Source organism: Fundulus heteroclitus, chromosome 6 (genome assembly GCF_011125445.2).
Source record: "Fundulus heteroclitus isolate FHET01 chromosome 6, MU-UCD_Fhet_4.1, whole genome shotgun sequence".
In the NCBI taxonomy this organism is placed as follows: domain Eukaryota; kingdom Metazoa; phylum Chordata; class Actinopteri; order Cyprinodontiformes; family Fundulidae; genus Fundulus; species Fundulus heteroclitus.
In genome coordinates, this window is record NC_046366.1 from 12,035,883 (window position 1) to 12,061,086 (window position 25,204).

Genomic DNA, 25,204 nt, shown 5'->3' on the forward strand with positions numbered 1-25,204 from the left:
CAAAGCAGCTCAGGTTAGAAAAAAAAAACACCGGCAGAGAGAAATTGCATTAGATGTATGAACTGCTTTTAATATAAAGAGTAAAGACAACGTTTGCAGTCATGTCTGTAAATTATGCTGCTGGACTTTCTCCGTACGCAGATAAAGGTGTCTGCGGATTGCCTGAGGTAAATTCTGGCTTCTTTTAGCTATAAAGAGAGCTCTTTGAACAGCTAGTTAGCGTCTTAGCCGAAGTCGGTTTAGATAATGAGAAAGTTGTGAAGGAACAGATTGTGCTCCAGTAAACCTAGAGTTATAGGTAGGCTACAAACCATTTTCCGGGTCGAAATAACATTAACCTGCCATGGGACTGCTGATGAAAATGCGCCTGTATGGCTAAATTTGGCATATTTACACGTTGATAGTCACTGTAAGCATGTCAGTGAATATGCATTGTCCCATTTAAAATAAATAAACTCTATAAGATATCTGGGTTTACACATTTTTGATGTCAGAAGGTGTTGGTGGTGTTTATTTACAAGGTGTTCTCTGCGCTGTAATCACTGATGGGTTTTTATTTTTAAGTTAAGTCCAACCATGAGGAGTTAAGAAGCAGTGTTTTATTATATATATATATATATATATATATATATATATATATATATATACAGAGTATACTACTCTGTGTATCTGTTTTTGTTTTACACGTTGCACATCTCGTAAAGATGCTTAAAAAGCCTTAGATCAAAAATAATCTTTATACTGTTTACTACTTATACTTAGGATGTGACAAAAAGATCCAGCTTTTAATTTAAGTACATTTACTCAATAGAGAAACAAATCTGATAACAATAAGCATCTTACAAAATCATAGCTGACACCACTATTGTCACCCATAATGTCAATGCTTTGTACTCCCTTTTTGCCAGTCAGGGAGCTCTTGGTCTAACATTTTTAATCAAACTGGTTTATACCCAGCAGGGATCTTTGGCCAGCTCTATAGATTGTGCAGAGGCCATTGGTTCTCTCTGAACACACAGGTGTTCTAAAGGTTTTAGGTCTGGGGGCTGAGGCGTTCTGTGTTAATATTGTTTAAGATTGTTATCGTCCTGAAATACCCGGTGACAACCTCCTGGTTTTCCAAAGAGTTTGTGTTGTCATTCACTCTGATAGGACTCTCAGCACTGGAAGAGAATCAGGCTTCCAGCATCATAGGTCCTCCGCCGTGTTCAACAGTGAGCACGGGTTACTTTCCTACACGCCCAGACGCTGTTTCACAGCAAACCCAACTGGAGCGTTTGGTGCTGAAAATCTCTTGTCTCATCTGACCAAAGTGCACAGTTCTTGTAAAAGTCCCAGCAGAGTTTAGCAAACTGCAGATGTTCACATTTGGGATGGTAGGACAGAAAGCAGTAAACATTTACTGCATTTCATCATGCGTTCAAAGACAATGACAATAAGATTCTTATGACAATTAAAAATAATTCCGATAAAGGAAAATGGTACATTAGTTGCCAGTCCCTACGGCACAGTTTAAGTCATGTCTAAAAGGAGAAGCATTTTGTGTTCGGATCCGATTTACTTGTGTGTATGCATGGATCGTCTTCCATTTCATGAAATGTTGTATGATATAACCTCTCAAAATTGCACTGCTTCCTTTTTATTTATGTGTCAAACAAATACTATTGACGACTGATTATTCCAGTTGTTGATTTTTGTATTTTCTGATCTTTGGCAGACGTTTGACAGTCCTGAGGAGCTAAAGGCAAAAGTGGAAACGCTTTCTCAGCTCATTAAAGAATCTCAGTACTTGGTCGTCCACACTGGAGCTGGAATTAGCACCTCAGCCGGCATTCCTGACTTCCGGTGAGACGAAATCATTGCACACCATGTCCTCCGTCACGTTCAACTGTAACTTATTCCATTAATTTGGTTGGAAAAGTGTGTACACCCTTAAACATATACAGGTATCCCACTCTTCTCTTACTGGACAAAGGCTCTGGAAAAAAGTGTGGCTGAAATGTGATTCTTCTATAGCAGTGTGTCCCTGTGCAGTCGTCATATCTAACCCTCGGTTGTCTACTCCTGCTACAGATGTGAATCTGCAGTAGGCATAGAAACACATTTGTGATTGTGTTTAGTCCACCAGGTCACATTTATGGGGTTAAGGGCTTGCACAGAAAATTAGCTCTTTAAAAGTGTCTTCCACTGACAAAAAAATGTATGGTTCACCTTATAATCTGGTGCTTCTTATATATGATTACCGTTGAGCTTGCTCACTGATTTTTATGTGGTACAATGCGTCTTATAATCCGGTGCTCTCATGGTCCGAAAAATACAGTATACCAAATCTGATTAATCAATTTTTCTTTTGTCTTCCTCTTCATTTCACAAATAGGAATTAAAGAAATTATACATTTGCTTTTGTTTCAAGCATTTTGTGTGGAAGTTGACCTGAAATCAAAGAGCAACTAAATGCAAGCTGTGAAACATGCTTGTAAAACAAGATGGCGGCCCTGCCATTGTAAACAATGAAAGTATCATAAAATGTTTGCTGGTAGTGGCATTACACAATGAGCTCAGAACAGTATTAAATAGGTAAATGAAAGTGTCTTGTGTTGTGGTAAATTTTTTTCCTATTTGCAATATTTTGGCAATATATTTTTCTAAATCCGTATTCAGCATCGGATGCTATTCCCTTTATGAAAGCCCAATGAGTGCATTGACAAAAGAAATTCCAGATTTTTCCAAAGTTGTTCACGGCCGTGGATTGAACCACTGTGGTGTGTATGTGCGCCGTGGAGGGCAGAGCAACTGCTGCTGCAGCCGCAACGACAGTTTTCTCTCTCCTGCACCTAACTCCGTTAGGAGGTATGGAACAGATCAGTCTCTTCTCCCCTCTCTGCTTCTGTCTCTCTCACACCAATACTTGTCCAGACAGAGAGAGAAACTGTGCATCATTAGTTCAGCCTGATCTGTGATCCAGATATTTATCCTGGTGAATTATTTTATCCTCAGAAAATATCCAAGACATTTTTCAATATACAAGAATACAAATATATATATTTTTTTATTTCAAAGTTGTTTTTTTTATTAATAATGATTTCCTTAAGTTCTTATTCCACCGTTTCTCACAGATTTTTTTCGAGTTAATGCCACAGAGTAATGCTTAATAGCTGCAGAGCGCAAAACACTCAACGCTGAAGTGGGCTGCTCTAAGCCACCCCCAGGAGGCGTTCTCCAACCCTCTGGCCTTACCGGGTCTGTGGGAAACCAACAGGAGTAGAGCGGAGCAGAGCAGAGACGGGGCGGGCCGGGGAGAGTAGAGCGGTGCTGGTGAGACAACGGCTTTGGAAAGCGGGCATGACATTTATTCGGATATGATTCTGACTATATGACTGTTGTTCGTATGGGAATGAATAGAAAGGAAATGCATTGAGTTGAATTTCATAAAACTGCAAATGATTGTGGACCGTTTGTCTTTTAAAGGATTTAGAGGTAGCATTTTTTTTTTTTTTTTGCAAATTGTAGCCATATAATAATTCAGTTTAACATAAGTTAAACTGAATGCAGTGGTTTCCGTATTTTGTTTTCTCCAACACAACGTAGTAGGGTTCGTATTAGATAGAGATCAAAGCTAATTTGTTCCTGTTGGATCATGCTTCTTAACAATACAAAGTAAAAAAAAAAAAGCACCACACATAGAATTCTTTTATGAAATATTTCTATTCTTCAAACTTAATCACAAGTTTATATTTTTTCTGAAGTTCTACCCACATTATCCTTTCAATTTAGTCTAAGATGTTCTATTTTTGTAGATTCTCTCTTTGAACACAGGGAGGCAGTGTTTCTGTGGTAAGGCACTTGTCAGGCTGATGGGAATAAAAACTAGAGTTTAGTTTCTCAGTTACATAAAGATTTGTTTTGTTTCTATGTCCTACATATCTACACCACCATGACAGCAGTTCTCACTGTTTGTACTGAAAAATTGACTGTTTGAATTTATACAGTTGCAGTCAAACATATCCAACCTCCTCGGCCTCGTGTGACATCTTAGCGTGGATAACGATAAATTCCAGAAACATCTCATTAAACAACAAAACGTATTTTATTTTAGTTATTTTCACAACAAAGGTTGAGATAACTTTGAAGCTGAAAGGAACAATTTAACTCTTAACACATGTTGTGCCATTATGCAAGGTTTTAAGTTATTTAATGTTTAATAAATAACTCTCGGTCTGTGAGATATTGTCCGGTGAATATACAAGAATACAGCTGATATTAGGACAATAGTTGAAAGGGATGATTCGAGCACTGGGATTCTTTTAACAGCAAACTCTGCACACATAGAATAAATGAGTGACAACTTCTCTTCAAGAATTTATTAACAGAAATAAAATAAATATCCAGAGAACATCAATACAGAATGCTGTTTATCTGAATTAACACTATATTTCAATCAACAATTCCACTCTACTAGGCTAGTGAGACTTAACTAAACTACTAAGCAAAATTGAGATAGAAATAAGCTAAAGAACTATTTACACACAAAAGAAACAAAAAGGACAAATACGATAGTTGAAAACATCATCAGAATGATTCAGTGAATCCTGGTTCAATGCAGATCCAAGTAAGAGAACCAAAGTTTATCTTAAACAAGGTGGAATGAGATTAAATTAGTTTAACTAATTTAGAAAATTTGGTATGTGTTTCAATCCATTCACAATGCAAATCTGAATTATATAAAAAAAAAATTTGAGGAAATAACATGTTAAAGAATGATTTGCTAAGTAGAAATCAATGACCTTTAGGACACTTGATTTTATTAATTTACTTATTTCTCTAGGAAATAATTAGACTCGAAATGGTAACTTGGAAAGCTAGGCACTTTAGCCGACGACAACTGGAAATGACGTGTGTGGGAGTGCATCCTGGTCGTGTTTACATTAGTTTGATGAGTTCACCTAAGTTACACAAAACACAATCAACATTAACCTTCCCTATCAATGCTGTACTAACGCTCGTAGCACTGTCGAATGATGGCGGAGTGAACCGAAAAAAACAAAGTTTAAAACAAACCGTAGTTACGTTTTTAAGAGGGGCTGACTAGCGCTATGCTAGCAGACAGATTCGGCACTAATTTAAAAAGACTTTTAAGCTCTATTTGGTCGTAATGATCGGACCGGACAACACAAACATTAATATCCCATTGGTGTATAAAACTCTTCTGGAAATATAGTTTGTTATAACCGTAAAAACACACTCGAACCACACCACCAAAGCCTTGTATTATCTAATGTTTTGCCAAACGGGGAGCTTTTTCCTTTCTATTTAAAATAAATAAAAATAAAATTTACATGTTTTTTTTGCCATTTACAATGCATTTGAAACCTGCAATAAATGTTTGTTCTAAATGCTCGCTTATTGAGGTACGTTAATTTACTAAGAGCATCTCTTTTTAGAATAATAAAAAAAACTTTAGATTCATCGATTACTAAAATAATCAATAGCTGCAGCCCAAACAGATTTTCAATAAGCAAAGGTATATTTCCTGTTTTATAAAGAGACACAAAAAAGTAGGCTCCCTAGAGTGTGTAAATAACTGAACCATCCTTTCTGGCCCTTATTGTTCTGCAAGCCATTTTCTTTTCTTAGTGATGCATGGCGTATGCAATATGTGACGTAGACTTTACTGCGTCTGCGCTGACGAGCCTTTGGGCTAGACTCTGCTGAGCAAGCCGTACCGCAGAGGAAAGACGGGAGCTCCGGCTGAAAGTGAGAGACGAGTCTGTTGCAGTACAACACGCTCCCATGTCTGATGCATAGAGATAAGTTTGTTCTCCAAGTAACTTGGCAACTGCCAGGATGCTGCTGGCAGCATCACTGCATTCATTAGAGGAGTCAGACAGCTACAACTGAGTTCAACCAGGATCGTCTCTGGCTGGACAACACCTTCTATACCAAATATTGAAGGTGTTGTAAATATTTTAGTATATCTTTTCACGGGACAACACTCAATACATGACACTTTGTTACCAAGTAAAGTAGTCAGTGTGCAGCTTGTGTAGCTGTGTAAATTTGCTGTTCCCTTAAAATAATTCATATGTCTTTATTAATGTCTAAAACCATTGACAGCAAAATTTAGAATACCTCTAAGTGAAAATGCCCAAACTGTGACCAAAGTGTCAACATTTTTGCGTGACCACCTTTATTTTCAAGCACTGCCTCAATTCTCATAGGCCTGGAGTTCACTAGTGCTTCACAGGTTGCCACTGGAACCCACTCCCACTCCTCCATGACATCACAAAGTTGATGGATTTTGGCGATCTTTTGCTCCTCCACTTTCCAAAAGAGGATCCCCAACAGAGGCTCCATAAGGTTTAGGTCTGGACACATGCTCGGCCAGTTTAGCACCTCTACCCTCAGTTTCTATAGCCAGGCAATGGTCGTCTTGAAGGTGTGTTTGGGGTGGTTATCATGCTGCAATACTGCCCTGCGGACCAGTTGCTGTCCGCGAGTGGTACTGGTTTGTTGTATCGTTACTTCACTATTTATTATTCAACTGAACCATCAGCTGATCGGTACCGCAGCAGAACAGAGTGTTGTTTGTGAAGGGGGAGCTCAGATCAACAGAACCCGGTCATTGGGCTGTCCGTGTCTATCAAGCTAATAACAGCTAGCGTTAGCTTAGCGTTAGCTTAGGGAGGTTTTCTACTTCACTGTAGCAGATACAGGAGCTTTACTGATCTTTTTATGTAGCTCTCAAACATTCGTGTCGTACTGTTAGCTTAGCACATAGCATCGTTCAGCATTTTGTTTTGTTTTTTTGGTCTGTCTGCCTGGGAAATTTTCACTGAACAACGCCTTTGCCTTTACCGCATGTTTTCTTCTGGCTTTTAAACTGGTAACGCTCAACTAAAACCTTCAAAGCAAGGTTTTTCTCCCACTTCACCTGCTACGTTGTCACCTTTACAATCACACTAATCCCTGCTGTTTATTCTCTTTCAGGGGTCCCAAGGGTGTGTGGACACTGGAACAAAAGGGGGAATCACCTCACTTTGATACTACATTTGAAGATGCCCGCCCCAGTTTCACCCACATGGCCCTCCTGGGGCTGCAAAAGGCAGGATACCTGAAATATCTCATCAGCCAGAATGTTGACGGTCTGCATGTTAGATCAGGCTTCCCCAGGTAATGTCCTTCTGTCTGCAGCAATACATCAAATCTTAACTGGTTGATGTTTGGGTTTTAGTTGCCCCGGGTACCATTAAGGGTGTTTTCGCACCTGAGGTGTTTAGTTTATTTAAAAAGAAGTCTGGTTCGGTTCCTCTTGGTGCGGTTTGTTAGTGTAGTTGCAAACACGGCAATCTCACTAGGCTGAAGACCTACAGCCGTATTCTCCATGTTTTTGACCAGCTTTGAACGCAGCATCAGCTTCCCGTGTTTACTCTTGGTAGTCCTGCCCCGGACACATCTAACTAATCAACAGGCTCAACGTTCTCATCTGGTTTGTAGTGACAGGTTTAGGTTCGTTTCAAGTTTTCTCTGCCTGACAAGAAACCGAACCACCAGAAAAAGTAACTAGTTGACAAACTCATCAATTGATTAAGGTGATTAAGGTTTACTACTTAAAACCCAAAAGTTACTTTCTGAATACTATCTAGACGAAAAATAAGGGATTTTAAAGACAGAACGTTGTCCTAGTGAAAAATATGTCCGTGTTATGTATTAAATAGGGTGTGGACTCTTGCTCCTTCTGCAAGAATTGCTGCTTCAATGTAAAATGGGGGTAATCGGCCTGTGGCGCTGCTGAGGTGTAGAGGAAGCTAAGGTTGATTTAATATCAGCTCATCTGCTGATTGATCTGTTGTCTCTCTCTTGACAATAGTTCATAGGTTGTCTGTGAGGTGTAGCTCTGCCCGTTTTCTGGTCCATCAAGCACAGTGAGACTCCGGTCATTAAACCAGTTATTGGTATTTCATGATGAACAGGTGCCAAGTCCTAATGGACAATGAAATTTGCATCTTCATAAACCGTCCTTTGTTTGGAGGAAGAATGAAGTACTCAAATTTTCCGGTAGACTGCTGCCTTTGGACTTAACGAGCCCGGTGGACCAACACCAGCAGACGTCATGGCTCCTCAAATCATTACTGACTGTGGAATGGACCACAATGGACCTCAATTAGATTGAGTTCTGTGGCTCTTCAATCAGTCTCTGGAGTCTGGGGGCCCTGAAACCCAAAAGCATGGATGCACCTCCTTAAGGAGAGTGTTAATGACTGTCTGGGCAAGTCTTGAGTCAGAGTTGAGTCAGAGCCACAAGACGTCACTGCTTTCTGCACAATTACTGTATATTAAAAAAAGAGTCAACTCTTGTCTTATATTTCATTTTATATACAACAGATAAACGTTATAAAATACAACCAAAAGGATTGCAGGAAAACCTAATTAAATATGTTCGGGACGTTATGTTTTTAAACCTGTTCGGGGACATTTTCAGCACAAGAGTTTGAAAAAAAAAGCTCCTATTTTAAAAGCCAAAAGAACCATTTTTCCTATTATCCGTGCTGTAACAGTATGTTTTTAGGGCCGTTGTTGGTCCATATCTTCTGCTTTCAGCTGAATTCAGTTTTAGGAGGACACCAATATTGGAGGGAAAATCAAGGTCTCTCTGGGATAATGTGCGTGCCCAGGGCAACAAAGCAGAGCCCTTAGAGAATGAGCTACATTAATCTGTGTGTTAAGTAGCAAAATTAGGCCAGTAGAAGAAGAGGGAAGGCGGCGATGAATGTGCGAAAAAGAAAATAAAAGATGGGAAGAGCGGAGAACACGGGGTTAGATTTTGCAGCGGGAGAACACGGCATATGAGGTATGCATCCGAAATCACAACAGAACGCCTGAAAATGTAGAGGATGCATTTTGTTGTTGTCTTAATTGGCCAGCAATGAGTTTCCTTTCCCCTTTGACAGCTTTTGAAGTAAGACAGTTGCACCAGTGCCAGAAGAAAATCTTCAGCAGTTTTAACATCCAGCAATGAAACAGGCAGAAGCTATTGGTGCGTCTGGCCCAAAGTGTCTCTCATGTTTTTGTAATTAGACTGCTGGCGTTATGTTGAGGGTTTAGCAGCTGGGGCAGAGCAGCGGAGAGCGTTATGAATAACGGATAAATAGGCGGGTTTGGCTCTGGCTCATTGTTTGAAATATGAGGCCAGTGCTTTTGCAATAACAGCCGTAGCAGCTTCACCGCTCAGTTAATATGAAATCAACTTCTCTGTGTCGCCGAACGTGTGTGGTCTGCTCAAGTATTACTCAGTCACGTTGGACTGAGCCCAGGGAGGAGAGTCCAATTTTCGATTCTGTTCGCACATCCGGCCTTTCCGCATATTGGAGGACCTGCTTTTCCTGGAAACCATTTACATAGCTCTTCCTCCACCCTCAATCAGGCTTCCTGAAATGAGGTCAGACAGTGAAGGAGTCGTCCTCAGAGGAAACGACCAAAGCGGCAGACGAGCTGGTCGAGTAAACTAGTCGGGATTAATCCGCACGAGTTCCTGGGGAAGCAAGGCGAGATGTGGGTTCAGAGAATCAGAGAACGACGGAATAAAAAAAGTTTATGCTCAAAAATTCACACATTTTGCTTTAGCTTTAGGTTTTATGTAAATGCTTCCCCTCCCCCTTCCTGCTGTTGTAAACTTATCTCCCTCTTCCTCTAGGGATAAATTATCGGAGCTTCATGGAAACATGTTTGTGGAGGAATGCGAGAAGTGTGGCAGGTACGTGCGTGGACTCTCACAAGCAGCAAAGCAGTCACCATTTGACCATAAAAGGCATTTTAAAGCACATTGTAGGAAGAATGAATCATGGTTTCTGCAAGGACTCAAAGCATCATAAAAAATTCTTCCTTTTATTTATCTTTATTTTAGACCTTCAAAACCTTTGGAAACACTCTTGAATTACATTCTCTTACGTCTTAAATTCCTGTTTCCATTAATTCGGTGCTTCTGACAATTATTTGTGTTCTTAAAGAAATACACCGGAGCTATTTGATTGCTCTGTGATTTGTTCCTCTGTCTGTGGAAAAATAAGGTGTAATTACCCTTTGCCAAATTACAAACACCATAATTAATCAATTAGGCCCGTGAAAAAGAAATTAGTCCTAGATATTCACCCTTCCCTCTCAGACTTTTCTTCTCTTAAGCTTCTTAAATCAGTTCTTGTGTTTTTAGACAATTAAAGTCAATTTGTTCTTGTTACGTTATTCAACACCAGTGCTTTAGTCATGGGGAAGTGTATATATTTAAGAAAGCTTTGCTAACGTCAACAGTCACAAAAATAATGTAGTTTTGTGGTATTAATGAGGTGTGTTCAGCCATTTTAAACTAAATATGTAGAAAGGGATGACATGATCTAATTGCTTTTATTCAAAGCAGTTATTCCTTTCCTTCTGCTGATTATAATGTCATACCTTAAGAAATATCACAGTTAGGGTCGCACAGTATCAGAAAAAACAGGTATTTGTGAGACTATTGCTTAGTATGCCGATATCGCCGTTATCTATTGATATTTAACCCCTTTTCCCCGACTCGGCTTCTTTTCCTTCCTCTTAAGGTTTGTACCGTTCTTTATAAGCATTAATTCAGCATCCGAGCCACTGAAAATATACAGGGCATGGGGGCAGTGAAGATGCATGTAACAGGCCAGATCAACTAGCGGTCTGCAGAACAGCACAACCCTAATGAGCTGATATCAGCTGGTTCATTAGGCCGGATGAAACTGCTCGGGTAACCAGCCTGCAGCGCGCTGCTTGACAAACGTGTCGCTCACAGCGTGCTAATTTCAGGTTTGAATCAGCAGGTCCTAAATAAGGGCAACAGGTGCAGCTCATTTACTTTCCACATCATGATGTGTGTTTTTTTTTAACCTACTAATGCTGCTAAACACTTCCAGACAGTCACATCTGTCCCTCATGTGATGAAGGGCAACGTGGGCAAGCTGTGCACAACAACAGGTAGAGGAGAGGCCACACTGTGTTATGTTGAAACTCTGACAATGGAGATGAAAAGAAGAAAGAAAAGGGTTTTGTAACTTTTTGCAACCTTGGTACTTTTAGATAGAGTTGGGCGTGGGTCAGTGGCCTCTTGGTGTTCGTACAGTCGTCTCAGACTAGAGCTCAAAAAGAGCTGTTTAACAAATGTATTTAATTTGTGGAAACATTCTGGTTTAAATGTGCCTCCGTATGTCCACCATGCTGCAATAACGTGCTTAAAGCTTTTCTAAGTGTAATAGACATTAAAACTTACTGACATGAAACTGTACCTGGAAATAGGCTGCCTCCCTGAGGAACAAACAGCATGCCTTACTCCACCCCACTGCACACCCACCCCATCCAGCCATTTTATTTATATATATATATATATATATATATATATATATATATATATATAGATAGATAGATAGATAGATAGATAGATAGATAGATAGATAGATAGATAGATAGATAGATAGATAAAAACAGTAAACAGAGCCTAAAGAGTAGCTGCCCGCCTTCATCTCTGAGATATTTTGGCCAAAGCACGTCTGATATTTCATTAACGCCTCAGGAATCTGTGCTAGCCTGAAAAGAAGAAACGTTATTAACATTCTTTTTTTTTTTTTTTATGCTGCTGGCTTTCACTCAGTTTTATGTTGTTAACAGAAATTCCTCTGTATACGAGAGCAGCAACCATGTGGCCACAGCCTAATCCATAAAACATGCAGACAAGAGGTTGGGTTACTATTCACAGACCTCTGCTTGCACGCCGTCTCGGCTTCTCCGCACATCTTGATCGCTGGTGTCAGCGGAGTCTCTGCCATCTCGCTGGCAGCATTTGCTCGGGTTTTGTGTTTGCGTTAAACCAAAAACATTTGTTGAATAATCCTTGAAGGAAAGGCGCGCCTGTTAATATTCGAGTAAACGTCACACGGGTAGAAACGCTCAGAGGCACTGAAGGGTAGATCCTGCAGCAGCAGAAGAAAAGCGGGAGCAAAAAAAAAAAAAAAAAAACGAAGAAAGAGAAAACTAAAAAACCAAAGATGCATCGCACATCAAAAGTTTAATTCTCTGCACACGCAAGGCCCAATTAAAATTCGCATTAGCTTTACGTTTGCTCATTATCGCCTGCAAAACAAAATGCCCTCTTCCAGAAAGCGACTTAAAAAAAGGTTAATGCAAATTTGTTATCTGCAAATGTTCCCAGGAAGAAGAAAGCCGCTTCGTTTCCTCTCTCGTGGGTTTCTCCGTCAGTAGTTCACCTCGGGGATAGCGTGCAAACGCGAGGCCGTCGAGCACATAAACTGTTTTACTTTATGAATACCGTGTAGAAAAACAAAACCGCTAAACCTTTCTGAACATTTCCAAATTGAATTCTGACTGAGGAATTGATAAGGTCGGGCAAAAGTGAGAGCATACGGACGTCCCAGTGGTGCCTCTGAACTGCTTGTTTTTGTCTCCTCAAAGTGGTGCAGATGGAGGTGGATGCATTCAGGTGTTAAACTTCAGGGATTTTATTTATTTTTATTTTATTTTTTCCCCCAGGCAGTACGTGAGGGAAAAGGTGATCGGCGTGATGGGGCTGAAACCAACAGGACGTTACTGCGACGTGGTGCGGTCCAGAGGGCTGAGGGCCTGCAGGTAAAACACGCACAGGGTTGCTCATTCGAAAAGGGGAGGGGGGAAAAAAACTGCTTAACAGGCCATATTTTACAGTGTTTTAATTATTAATCGCTAGAGGGAAGCTGATCAGCACCATACTGGACTGGGAGGATGCTCTTCCTGACAGAGACCTGAACAGAGCCGATGATGCAAGCAGGTGAGACGATCCCCAGTCGTTGTTTCATCAGCTGTCTGTTCCACTCGGGGCCTTTTCACCCTCCTGGGCTCTTTTCCTCCAGCATCCGCGTTTCATCTGACGCTGAAAGGTACAAACGCTGCTTCAGACCCGCGCTGTGAAGTAAAACGTGTCAGACGAAGGTGTAGGGCTCGATTCGTTTTGAGCCCTCTGTCGCTTCGCCGTCTCCGTCTTGAAGGGCTTGTTTGAAAGCCTTTTCAGCCTTTATGCATTCACCTCAGTCGGCTTTAATGTCCTCCGACGAACATTTTCATTCATTCCTCCAGCCGCGAAAGCTTTTCACCGCTTATTTACAAAGCTGCGAGAGGAAAGGGATGCACGCGTGTCGCCTTGATCTTCTGACACATCATAGCCTCGTAATTACCATTTAAATTGCTGAGAGGGGATTAAGAGCGCCGACCTTTGAACTCTGAATTGTTTGCTGGTGGCAGGGGGAAAAAAGGTAAAAAAAAACAAACTGCGAGTCATTCAGAGCCGGTTTATTGTTGAGCCGTCAGGCTTCTAAATTTTGGATGGTGTACGTGATCAGACTTAACCTCCACCCACTAACTGGGATTTCTCTTCTTTTGTCTAAGTCGCTTTGTTATTATGAGTGAATGTGCAAGTTTTTATAGAGCTAGAGCTGCATCCAGCGTCGTCTCCTGTGAGAACCTGACAAGGATTCACTGCGTTAGCCTCGTTTTAGTCACAGTGATGCAGAGAAGAGGATTGCGGCGAACTTAAGCTCCGGGTTAGGCCGCGTGCAGCTGAAGTATATAAAGTAACTTCGAAAAAAATTAGGGTGATGGCATTAAATAAGGCAAGAAAAGATGCATAAAAACCCTGAAAGCTGTTTGTGACACAGATATAGAGTCTATACAAATGTTTGATGTCTTGTTAATTCTGATACCCTACTGGCCAAATATACTCTATGCCACCAAAAGCATCTAATTGGCTCTCTTCTCACTCACACGCAAACTTGAGCGACCCCCATTGTTAATCCACAAGATTGCAAACTGAGAGCTTTCCACAGGCTTTTATGAATGTTTGTAGTAGTTTCCAAACAGACACAAGTCTGGTCACTGCATGTTTAATGCCCTCTAAAACAGCAGCAAGAGGCACAAATCAGTGGATGCAGATGCAGCTCCCAGCACAGACAACTCACCTCAACTGTACCCATACATATGTATGATGATAATAATAAACACATGAGGATAAGTTGACGTAATCTAATGTGGTTTACCTCTGTCCCAGAACAATAATATACACCCGATTTTACAATTACATCACTAAAATAAAATAATATTGAAAATAATGGCATCAAAACAGTGCCAAATATTATTTTATCATAAATCGACTAAAAAGGAACCTTTTAAAACCGCAGCAAGATGCACAAATCAGTAGACGCACGCAGCAGACACAGCTGCCCTACGTGAGCAGGGGCAAAACACTGCCAACGTTGACCCTAATTAACATTTTTGTTTGGCCAAAATCAAACACAGCAGCTATTACAATCGTAACTTCATATTGAAGCGCCTTTTTGGCAACTAGCTTCCCTTTTGTAGCTGCCGGCATAATTCACCAGCAGAGGCGGTTCATCTCAACCAGACCAGAAAGAGAAGCAGCTGCACACAAGGGAAAGGGTGTGTCACATTAATTACTGCCCTGGTGAAACGGGTAACATTACAGAACCATCTTACTTAATAATAACAGGATATTGATGTAAAGAAAATAGCTCAGTGAAATAAAAGACTGCACTGAACGTATTGTGAATGTTTACATATTTAAATCCACACTTTCAGGGGAATATCTGAACGTTCCTCCAGAGCTCTGTCTGTGAGGTTCGATGCTGATGTTGGATGCAAAGGTCTGGCTTGCACGCTATGTTCTAATTCATCCCACAGGTATTCCTTCAGGTGGGGGGGGTCAAGACTTTGTTCTTGTACGCCAAAGTCGCTCATCCGTGTCCTCATGGGCCTTGCAGTGTGCACTGGTGCATAGTCGTGTTGGAGCTGAAGGAATCACCTTCAAACTGTTTCCACAGTCAGGAGCAGGGAATTGGCCAAAAATGTTTTGGTGTGCTGAAGCGTGAAGCGTTCTTTTCCCTGGACCTAAGGGACCAAGTCCGACTCCTGAACAACAGCCCCGCCCAAACACTGCACTACACCACACTACAATCCCCTCTCCACCAAATTTATACTTGACACAGTGCAGGTGGGTATGTGTAGTTTTCTTTACGACTGCCAAACCCAGACTAGTCCATGGATTGCCAGACGAAGAGGCACGATTGGTCGCTCCAGAGATTATATCCCTCACTGCGCTAGAATCCAGTGATGGAGGGCTTTAGATGACTGCACATGATGCTTTGCCTTGCACCTGGTGACATAAGGCTTGGTTGCAGGTGCTCAGCCATGGAAACCTGTTCAGGGAGCTGTTTACTCTGTTCCTGAGCTGATCTAAAAGCAGCATTAAGTGTGGGGCTCTTTACTGACTGCAGAAAGTTTCTGAATATTTTCTGTGGTTGTTACGTGGGCGGCATTCAGGAGGCTCAATTCCACTTTGTTGCCATACCTGTAACAGTGGACTGTTTAGTAGAGAGGAAAATTCACAACTGGGCTTGTTGCACGGGTGGCATTTCAGTGCACTCCTGAGAGCGACCTGTTCTTTCATAACGGCTCGCAGAGGCAGCCTGCATGCCGAGGTTCTGGATTTCATGGACCTTTGAGCATGTAGGGGTCGCACTAATTCAGTGATTTGGCTGGGGGAGGGAATTCTTTTGGCAATATAGTGCAAGTCGCGTTTTAGAATTGCAGCGTGAAGTCCTGGCAATGAGTTTGTTAGCTGCAAAGCATCGAATTAAAGTCAGCTGTCCAGTGCAATACTGTGGAGAAATGCAGAGGCCAAAATTATGTTACACACTTTCTCAGTGTTCCTGCTGCTGATCCAACAATCCAAATTCATAGCCCACAACATAATTTTCTTTTCTGCTTGAATGTAATTTAACTTAATTTTATGTGAGCTGCTGCAGCGACACATGCGTACAGTCTCTCTAATATCCACAGGAACTTACTAAAGAAAATCTGTCAACAGCATTTTAACCCACATTAAACACATAAACTGTAGCCTTCATTGGCTCCACATTTCAACAATGGTGTGTACTTCTCACCTTTGCTGCACTGTAAGTCCCCTCTAACAGAGGGTTATAAGCAATCTTGGGTATGACGTGGCATTTAAGGGTATCCTACATGTTTTTCACCAGTTCTCTATTTTCTTTTAGGCTTTAAAGCCAGTTTTAAGAAATGCGGCTTATGCGAGCTAATTTAAAAAGTGGATAATAGAAGTCATCAAACTGAAACTAATCCAAAGACATAGACTTTAGAAATTAACCCTTTTATTATGTTTCTGCATAAAACATGAAGAATACCTAAATCAGTTCCATTTGGAATACAAAACACCAGAAAATGTGTTATGCGCTTTTGTTTTAATGCAAAATGATTAAATAGTTTTGGATGGTTTACGGTTAGTTAATAAAGGAAAACTGAATAGCAAAGCAGCTTGGACTCATCACCTTAGGAATACACTGAAATGTAGGCGAGCTTAACAAGAAAATATGTGATTTCTTCCACTCTAAGCTGTTTTAATACATTTTTCTCACGCAAATCACATATATTCAATAAATTAGCTATTTTGAAACCAGCCCTAAGGAGTTCATGATCTACCAGCAGCCCGTAAGCCTGAACCCCCCCCCCCTCCCTCTCCCCACTGGTCAGCTAGAACTACAGACACGTTTGGGAGGAAAGCTAAAAAGAAATCTTGAGGAATCGGCAAAAGAAGTCCAGCTCCCGTCTGTTCAGGCTGCTTTTCATCTACAGCAAACCCATGCTGTGCTACTAACCATGAATACCAAGTAAAAATACAAAAGCGTTATCTTTACATAATGGTAAACCTTTATTTCTGCAATATTTATTATTATAAATATTTATTATTATATTTTTAGGATGTCAGTTATTTGAAACTTTTTTTTTTTTTTTTTACAGAAGTGCAATTAAACAAAAATTTATTCAAATCCCCATCAAAGTCAGAGTGGAAAAAAATTACTGTTTTTCCACTCTGACTTTTAAATCACACCCACATGTAGAAATAACCCTTGAGGACTAACAGGCAAATCAGAGCAATGTCAAAAAGTCACATCTGCATATTTTGCCTGATTTCTATCCCCTGTGTTGGCGCGCAGACGAGCAGACCTGGCACTGACTCTGGGCACGTCCCTGCAGATCAAACCCAGTGGGGACCTCCCACTCCTCACCAAGCGCAAAGGAGGGAAAGTGGTTATAGTCAACCTGCAGCCTACCAAACACGTGAGTCTCATCCACACGCCACGCTGAATCAAAGCATGTGTCCTCAGGTTCATCTGGGAAATGTTTCATTGTCGGTGTAGGAACTGTGCATTGGGTATAAGGAATATAAGAATCTCTAGGTATGATGAGTAGGTATGATGAGCAGAAATACTGTGGTTTAATTTCTTTATAGCATTTACACAAAGGTGTAGCACACAATAGATTTAGTTTGTAAAAGAAAATCCACAGTTGTTTCTGTTCCTTCTGAAATAGTATAATAGTTTGATTTGAAATACTTATTTTGGTTTTGTTGAACGGGCAAAAGCAAAAAAATAAATAAAAAATCAGAACAGGCTAAATCCTATAATAGTATTTAAAACCCCAGTGTGTGATGCTGGACGCTTGTGCACATAAAAGTCCAACGCGCTGTCTAGAGCCTCAACGCGTCAGGCAAAGTTGCTCCCGGAGCGAGGAGGTACCCTGTTCTTTTCCTCTGCCGGACTCATTGTAAAATTTCAAGTGAAATCAAGAGAGTGGCCTGGCTTTATTTACTGAATAATATAATATAATCTGCGCCGTGTCTGAGTTCACCAAATAATTGGTTTTGAGCTTGTTGAGTTTCACGATTTTTGCACTTAAAATAAGAACAATTCATCTCCATAATCTTATTTCAAGTGGAGGATATCTAATTATCTTATTTTAAGGGTAAAAATACTCATTCCATTGGCAAATAGGCTTAGTTAGCTGCTCAAATCAAGGAAAAATATACTCATTTTAGGAAAATATCACTTACTTTTAGTTCGCTTTTTGCAGTGCGCCCCTCCACGCTCACAGCTCTCTCCTGAGAAGAAGCGCCATGCGTCTCTGCCGGGAGGACAGAGTAGTTGGACAACACTGCCCAAACATAAGGCCAAAGTAAACGTAACTTTTATATTGAATTAACTTACCAGGTTTATTGTTGCTAGCGCATACTGTGGGCACGGGCTGTCTTACATCAATGCACTTCTAGTTTAGACATTACAGTCAGGCAGTCTTGTAGACAGCTCAGGGGTCCGATCAGTTGGTGACACAGTGTACCGTAATGCTCTGAATGTCTATTCAACAGAGCGGTTTTGTTACTAACCAAAGTCATACTTACACATTTTAACATGTTTTTGAGCGCATTGTACCACGTAAAATTGGTCGGTAAGCACAACAAGTACGGTAATCATATATAAGGCGCACCATCAATTTTTTACAGAATTTAATTTAAGTGCGCCTTTTAGTCCGAAAAATACAGTAGTATGTTTAAATGTTTTTGGTCCCTGAAACATAAATTTTCCTTCAAGGTATATAGCACTTTATATTCTGATAATAAGGACCAAAAACCGTGTGATCATGATGAAATAGTTATATAGACCAAGCGTCCATCCTGATAAACCTTTCTGAGCCGAAATATGACCCAACGCTGGGTGCAATGAGCAGATATAAACAGACGTGATGCCATCTATTGGCAGTACCGCAGAACTATTAGAAAGCCATTTCTGGTAGACTAATAGATCACTATTAATAGTAATGCCAAACCGAGCCTGACCCTCTGAAATGCCTCGCATTAAAGCAGCAGCTCGGCGTGATCGAAGGCCAACTGTTATTAATTAAATAAACCGATTTAACAGCCTCATATCAGAACATCACGGAGAAATTAATTTCCTGTTGATAAACAGTAACAGAGGCAAAGCATCATGGCAAGAACCAATCAGTCGATTTAATTATTTAATTAATTATCAATCGATTTAATCATACATTTCTTTGCAGGTTTTTTTTTTCATCGGATCTTGAACCTTTCTTCGTTGTTTCCACAGTTTGCTAGGAGATGCTAATAGCTGTTAGCTGCTTCCTGGTTTATCCCCTGCTGTCGTACTTCCATTTTTATTATAAATTAACACGAATGGCTTTATTTTCTAGCAAATTGAGCAAAAACAAAGCATAAACGGCAAAGTAATAACTAGTACACCACCAGTGTGAGCTCCTGACGTACAAATTTAAAAAATATCAAATAAAGTGCACCTTTAAAAACGAATAATGGAAGCATGGTGAAAGTGCAGTTCCTCAGACGGCCACTCGAGGCAGGGTTCGTTTCAACTTCAGTTGTCATACAGTCCTGTGTTATATGGTATGAATCTGACATGTTTTTACAAGAACCTTATTTAGTGTCTTGCTCTATTTCTTTAAACAAACTAAGGACTTTGCTGTGAGCGCCGTTAGTACTTAATGTTACACATAATTAATGGCGAGGCGCATGCGGATGTGTCACATCACGTTTCCCTGCAGATACGCAGAGTGTCCGCCGTCTTTTGCTCAACATTTCTTGCTCCAGAAATCCAGGATGTTGATGCAAAACGACAAAAAGGGTTTTATTGCTCCCTTCAGTTTGACACGCTTCATCCCTGACAGGTTGAGTCCCGGTGCGACTGCTGGGCTCTTAGAGTACCAGTGTACCGTGAGATGTCAACAATAAGTAACACTCACATCAAGTGACACGGCACCAGGAAACAATGTGGCGTAGCCTGTAATGAAACTGGGGGCCGTCAATGGCATTTGGGAAATTCAAGCCTTTGAAAATGTTTTTATTATCCATTTGTTTTTCTGAAGCCGCCGCCGTGTGTCAAACAGGAAAAGCAGAGAACCCTATTTTGTCCTCACCATGCTTTTTACTGAAGAATCCAACCTTGATCCTTTATCCACTCATAACGCTGCGCAGGCTTAGTAATTACTAAAAGAAAACATTTCATTAGGTGAATGATTACAGTGGAGGCCATTATTTGGGGATAATTATAATTTTCAGGTCTGTTCAGCGCAATCAGACTCAAACAGGGATCTCTGACATAAATAGAAAATTCGACAAAGAACCAAAAGCTTTTTCTTGATTTATATTTGTTAAACCGGCTGTAAACTGGTCCACTGATTGTCTTGCAGTTGAAAATGTTTTGGTTTATTTTAAAATCGCTGATTCTGTGCCTTGCAGCACAACCGACACCACTTAAACATTTCATAACACCACAACAACAAACTTGAATATATTTGATGTGATAGAACAACACAAAGTAGTCCACCATAGGGTTTCACCTTTATGCCGATAACCCTTAAATTTTAAACTCACCTAATGGGTGCATAGACGATAATATAGTGTGCAAATTCATCTCAGTAGAGACGCAGCAGCTATGCAAAGGTTTGTTCGAGGACCTCTGTGGATAAACGGCATCATGAAAACCAAGGAACACGTCAGACAGGTCAGGGAGTTATTGAGAACAAGAAATCTCAACCAGCACTGTTCAGGCCATCGTCTGAAAAGGCCCTACCAAGACATGGCCGTCCACCTAAACCGACCACTTTCTAATCATGGAAGCAGCCAAGAGAGCCATCATGGCCGACTGCAGAGCTCAGGTGGGAGGATGTGATGACAGGACGGCTGTTAGCCATGCTCTCTATTACTCTGGCCTTTATGGGAGAGCGTTCTACATAAAAGACATAAGAACTCCCACATCTAAGCCATCTGTAGCCTCGTGAGACCATCCTGATCTCGCGAGCTTTCAAGGTTTCACTCGCAGATCAGTCTGGCTACTCTCCGTTAAAGAAAATTTGGAGCCGTTCATCAAACGAACGTCCAATCAGCGTTGGCTTTGAGGCGGGTTGAGGTGTGACGCAACGAGAAGCGCGACAGTTCAGTCTAAAGAACATGGCGGCTTCAGCCGATGAAGCTAGCGTTAGCGTGGCTATCGAGCAAGTTTTATCGGAATTACAGAGTATTTCTTCACTGAAAGAGGAGCAAAACACTGCTCTGGAGGCTTTTCTCAGAGGAAAAGATGTTTTTGCTCTTCTCCCGACTGGTTTCGGCAAGAGCTTGTGGTTGTGTTTACGTCGTCGCTGTTAGTACGTCGTATGCTTCGTTGATCTAATTGGTTTATTTGGCCCGTCTATCACCAACATAGGCCAATCAGCTAACCAGTATTTTCGCCCCTTCCCAAAATTACTTCAACGGAAGGTTTCCAGATGGATATGCGGAGCAAATCCATCTGGCGTAGTCAGGTTAAGCCATCTAAGGGGTACGGTTAATGTGGAAGGAGGTAGGATGGATGAAGCTAAATACAGAGCATTACTGGAGCGGAAGAACTGGGGCAGGGGGTCACCTTCCAGCAGGACAATTGTCCCCAAACGTGCAGCCACATGGGAGTGGTTCCGATCAAACCATATACATGTGCCGAAACAGTCTAGACCTAAATTTAATTAATAATCTGTGGCAAGACCTGAAACTTTCTGTTCACAGACACTTTCCAGCCGCTCTGACTGAGGTTGAGCTTTTCTTTTTTTTTTGTGAAGACTTTGTGAAAACTCTTTAGATGTGTAAAGCTGGTTGAGACAAACCCCAAAAGACTTGGAGCTGTCATATAAAGTCTTAACAAAATCCACCAAAGTCTTTGGCCGCAGCACGGCAGAACGCTCGATCGCCCTCGTCACGTTTGTCTCTCTTTGCAGGACAAACACGCCCACCTGCGGATCAACGCCTACGTGGACGATGTCATGAAGCAGCTGATGGTGCTGCTGGGTTTAGAAATCCCAAAATGGGAGGGACCGACCGTCTGCGAGAGCGCCGACGCGCCGTCCGAGACCGCCGCCGCCGACGTCAAGCCCCCCCGCGGCATTCCCGCAAAGGACGATGTGAAAAAGGACAAAGTGAAGCAGGAGAGGAAACGAGAAGCGGCACAGCTAACGGAGGACGGGAGCGTAAAAGACGAGAAGGCTTCAGTAAAAAAGGAGCGAGCAGATTTTTCTGCGGAGACAATCGAGGAGAAATAACCTCAGGATTTCTTTAACGTTTTTTTTTTTTTTTTGCTCCTCAGGACACGAACACAAACCCGTGTAGATACTTCTTTTCTGAACTGCAAGTTTGATCGACTTCAGAGAGAACAGAAGTCTGTCTCGTTTAATGTCATCTGGAAGAAAAACTCCCGTTGTCTTTCTTGTTTCCACGATGAAACCTTTGCTGACACTCCCTCCGCTGCCGTAACGAGCAGCGATGATCCGACTCGGACACGGCCTCACTACTACCTGCTTTTTATTTTTTTGTACTTATTTTTTATTTAATTTTTTTTAGGAAGCGTTTCTCCAAACACAAACCCACCCGAACACACACATGCTCATGTAAAATGTACAGGCTGGGTGTTTTGTACCCCCTCCATCTCAGAGCCTTATTTCTCTGGGTGAACAAGCGTGAACAGGACAGTACAACGAGTCGGGATCTGGAGCACGTCGCTGTAGATGACGCTTTTAATAAGGTGTTGTAAGTTTGCTGCATCTCATTAATATTTATAGCATGTGCTCCAGATCTTGTCCCTGCAGATCTCGCCTTTTAAAGTCTCCTCGGTTTGATACATTATGAAAAGGAATATGAAGCGAGCTGCTTCGCCGAGTCTGGCTGACTCGCAGCTCCGGCGCATACGTACAGTGGGGGGGCGAGAGGTGGGGTGGGCCGGGGGATTTTAGGTCATGTTGGATTTTCGAACCGCGATTGAATCATAATCGCGCTGTATGTTTCTAGAAACGAGGTTTGGTTGTAGAAAAAGGGGGAGTTATGCTCTCTGAAACAAAGGTTGCTTTTAAGGATTGATGATGTTTGTGCTGTGTCAACTTTGTATGCTGGAGATCTGTAAACACGTTTTAGGCAGTAAAGCCGTACAGCCTTTGGTCGTTGCAGTTTAACGAGGGAAGGAGCTCAGAGATGAACGGATGTTCAACTTTCGGGGGGGGGGGGAATAGACGCAGACGTCTGCAGACTCACTCGCCGCTGCAGAGATAGGCAACTTTCTGAGCCATATTAAATGTCAATTATTAAAGGATTTCTGCAGCGAGGAGTCGTGGGAAGGCCTTTATTGACTGCAATCTAAAGGAAATGGAGACTCTGTGTTGCTCTTTGAATTGTTTGCTCTCTACTGTTGTAAATGTCTCCTAAAACCCTGGAGGCCCATATCTTCCACAATGAACCACTGGGCTTTAAATGCATAATAATCAGACCTATTAATAGAAAAGAATAGAGACCAGCATCGTGTTTGTTTTTCTCCCCCATTTCACCCTATATGTCTATACTTAATTCTTTCAGGGCTTTCAGAGAAACTGGTTCCTGTCTTCATCAGTCAGTGAGATGGCGTTCTCAGATTTGCAACCTCTTATCTTTTTCCTCTACCTATGTCGACGGTCACTATGGTCAAACACTTTTAGTCTAATCAGACCTCTGAAGATTAAGGTCTCCTGAGGCCAGATATCTCCATGGTATTTATTCTTGCAGTCCCTTCTCTGTCTATACATGAACTGCTTCTTAATTGTGTTCGCTCTGCCGTGCAGATTCACTCACGTTTTCTCCTTCTAGCACCTCTGGAACGCTCCTCTTCACTCTGGGACGCTGAGATTTCTTGAACAGGATACCCTTAATATGTGAACATCTGTCTTTATTTATTCAGGACTCTGGTCATTTTTAGTTTGGCCATGATAAAAACAATGCGAACCTTTGCCTTCAGCACGTCAGTGTGACCCCCTGTGCAGAAAATAGCCAGAGCTACATTTCCGCTTGAAGGGATGGCAGCCGGTTCAGCCATGCAGGACGGGTTGAAGGTGAGTTTCCTCAAGTCCTGCCACAGCGTCGCTGCTCAGCGCCTTCCTCTTGATACCCTCGCAGACACCGACATTAGGCGATGAAAGTGAGGTGGTTTTATTTATTTTTTATATAGAAGTTGTTCTGAGATCGTGGACTGGAGACATATTTGAACTGACACTTGCATTTTTTCGCAGTGATGGGTGAGACTCATTAAAGCCAGATTTGTAGTGTTTTTCAGCCTAATGAGCGTCAACAACTCTCAAATTCAGAGTAACCCAAATGATTACATCAGAGATGTTTTCTACCCGTGTCCGGAGGAACACTCGGTTGTTGGAAACAACATGCTTCGCGTTTCCTGCAAAGTAATCCGGTTGAAGCAAGTCTCTACATCCGTATGCTTTTTGTACGGGATAGAGTCAACAGATTATAAAAAGCGAAAAGAGATGATCTGTTAGTTTTACAGTGATGTGGTAAAAAAGTGCGGACAGCTTCGTCTGTATCCTTATAGACCCTTAATGTTTGCGTTATAGTTGTGATTCAATTTAACTAATCTTTATTCACAGGTGCTTTCCAGCTTTTCCTCAGGCGGCCGATCTATTTAAAGGGAGCAAACCTGCTGCTGGGTAGTTTGGTGGTGATTGGGTGCATCACGCTGAACTAGTCAGCGAACGTTAGAGGCCATAATTATTCACACCTCTGGCAGATTAAGGTTTAAAGTAATCTTTTAATTTTACTACCATATTTCTTCTGACCGGAAGCAATATTAACTTTTCTGTGTCATAGGTTTGATGTATTTATTTTGTATTTTATATGATAAACCAAAACAACGCAGTAGCATCGTGCAGACCGAGGAACACAGCAGACAAGTTGGGAAAGCGATTAAAGAAGGGTTGGATTAAAAAAAAACATCCCACGCTATGAACATCTTGCATAGCTCTGTTTGATCCATCATTGAAAGAAAAAAAAAAGAGTGCGCACAAATGCAAACCCACTGGGAAACGTCCGTCCACCTTAGCGTGTACAGGCGGGAGCATTAATTAGGAGAGAGTCAATCAGAGATGCTGCTGGGATCCATTTTTAACTCTGGAGGAGCTGCAGAGCTCTGCAGATCAGGTTGAATTATCTTTTGACGGGTCAACTATTACTCCTGCACTCTACAAACCTTGCCAGCATGGAAAAGTGACAAGAAGAAATACACGGTTGAGAGAAAGTTGTAAGTATACTTCCCAGAAGCATTGTAGTGGACAAAGCAATCATATGGAAAAGGGCGCTCTGGTCAGATGAGACCAACATCCAACTTTCAGGGCAATATGCAAAACTACATGTGTGGTGGAAAGCTAGCAAAGCTCATTACTCTGTAGAGACCACCCAAAGTGGGAAAGATGGTGGCGACAGGTA

General features: G+C 41.5%; 1 protein-coding gene across 1 annotated transcript; it reads left to right on the forward strand.

The window, feature by feature from the left end:
- On the forward strand, positions 1-23,255 carry sirt6 (sirtuin 6). Its single transcript, XM_012874686.3, has 8 exons — positions 1-167; positions 1,718-1,845; positions 6,988-7,170; positions 9,692-9,751; positions 12,553-12,648; positions 12,746-12,826; positions 17,079-17,202; positions 21,694-23,255. The coding sequence occupies exons 1-8, from the start codon at positions 102-104 to the stop codon at positions 22,012-22,014; spliced, it is 1,059 nt and encodes a 352-aa protein (XP_012730140.2). The 5' UTR covers positions 1-101; the 3' UTR covers positions 22,015-23,255.
- The last annotated feature ends 1,949 nt before the right edge of the window (positions 23,256-25,204 follow it).

Coding starts and splice junctions, on each gene's coding strand:
- sirt6 (XM_012874686.3), top strand. CDS start 102: ATGTCTGTAAATTATGCTGCTGGACTTTCTCCGTACGCAGATAAAGGT. Junction 12,649..12,745: donor AGAGGGCTGAGGGCCTGCAG/GTAAAACACGCA, acceptor ATTAATCGCTAG/AGGGAAGCTGATCAGCACCA. Junction 17,203..21,693: donor ACCTGCAGCCTACCAAACAC/GTGAGTCTCATC, acceptor CTCTCTTTGCAG/GACAAACACGCCCACCTGCG.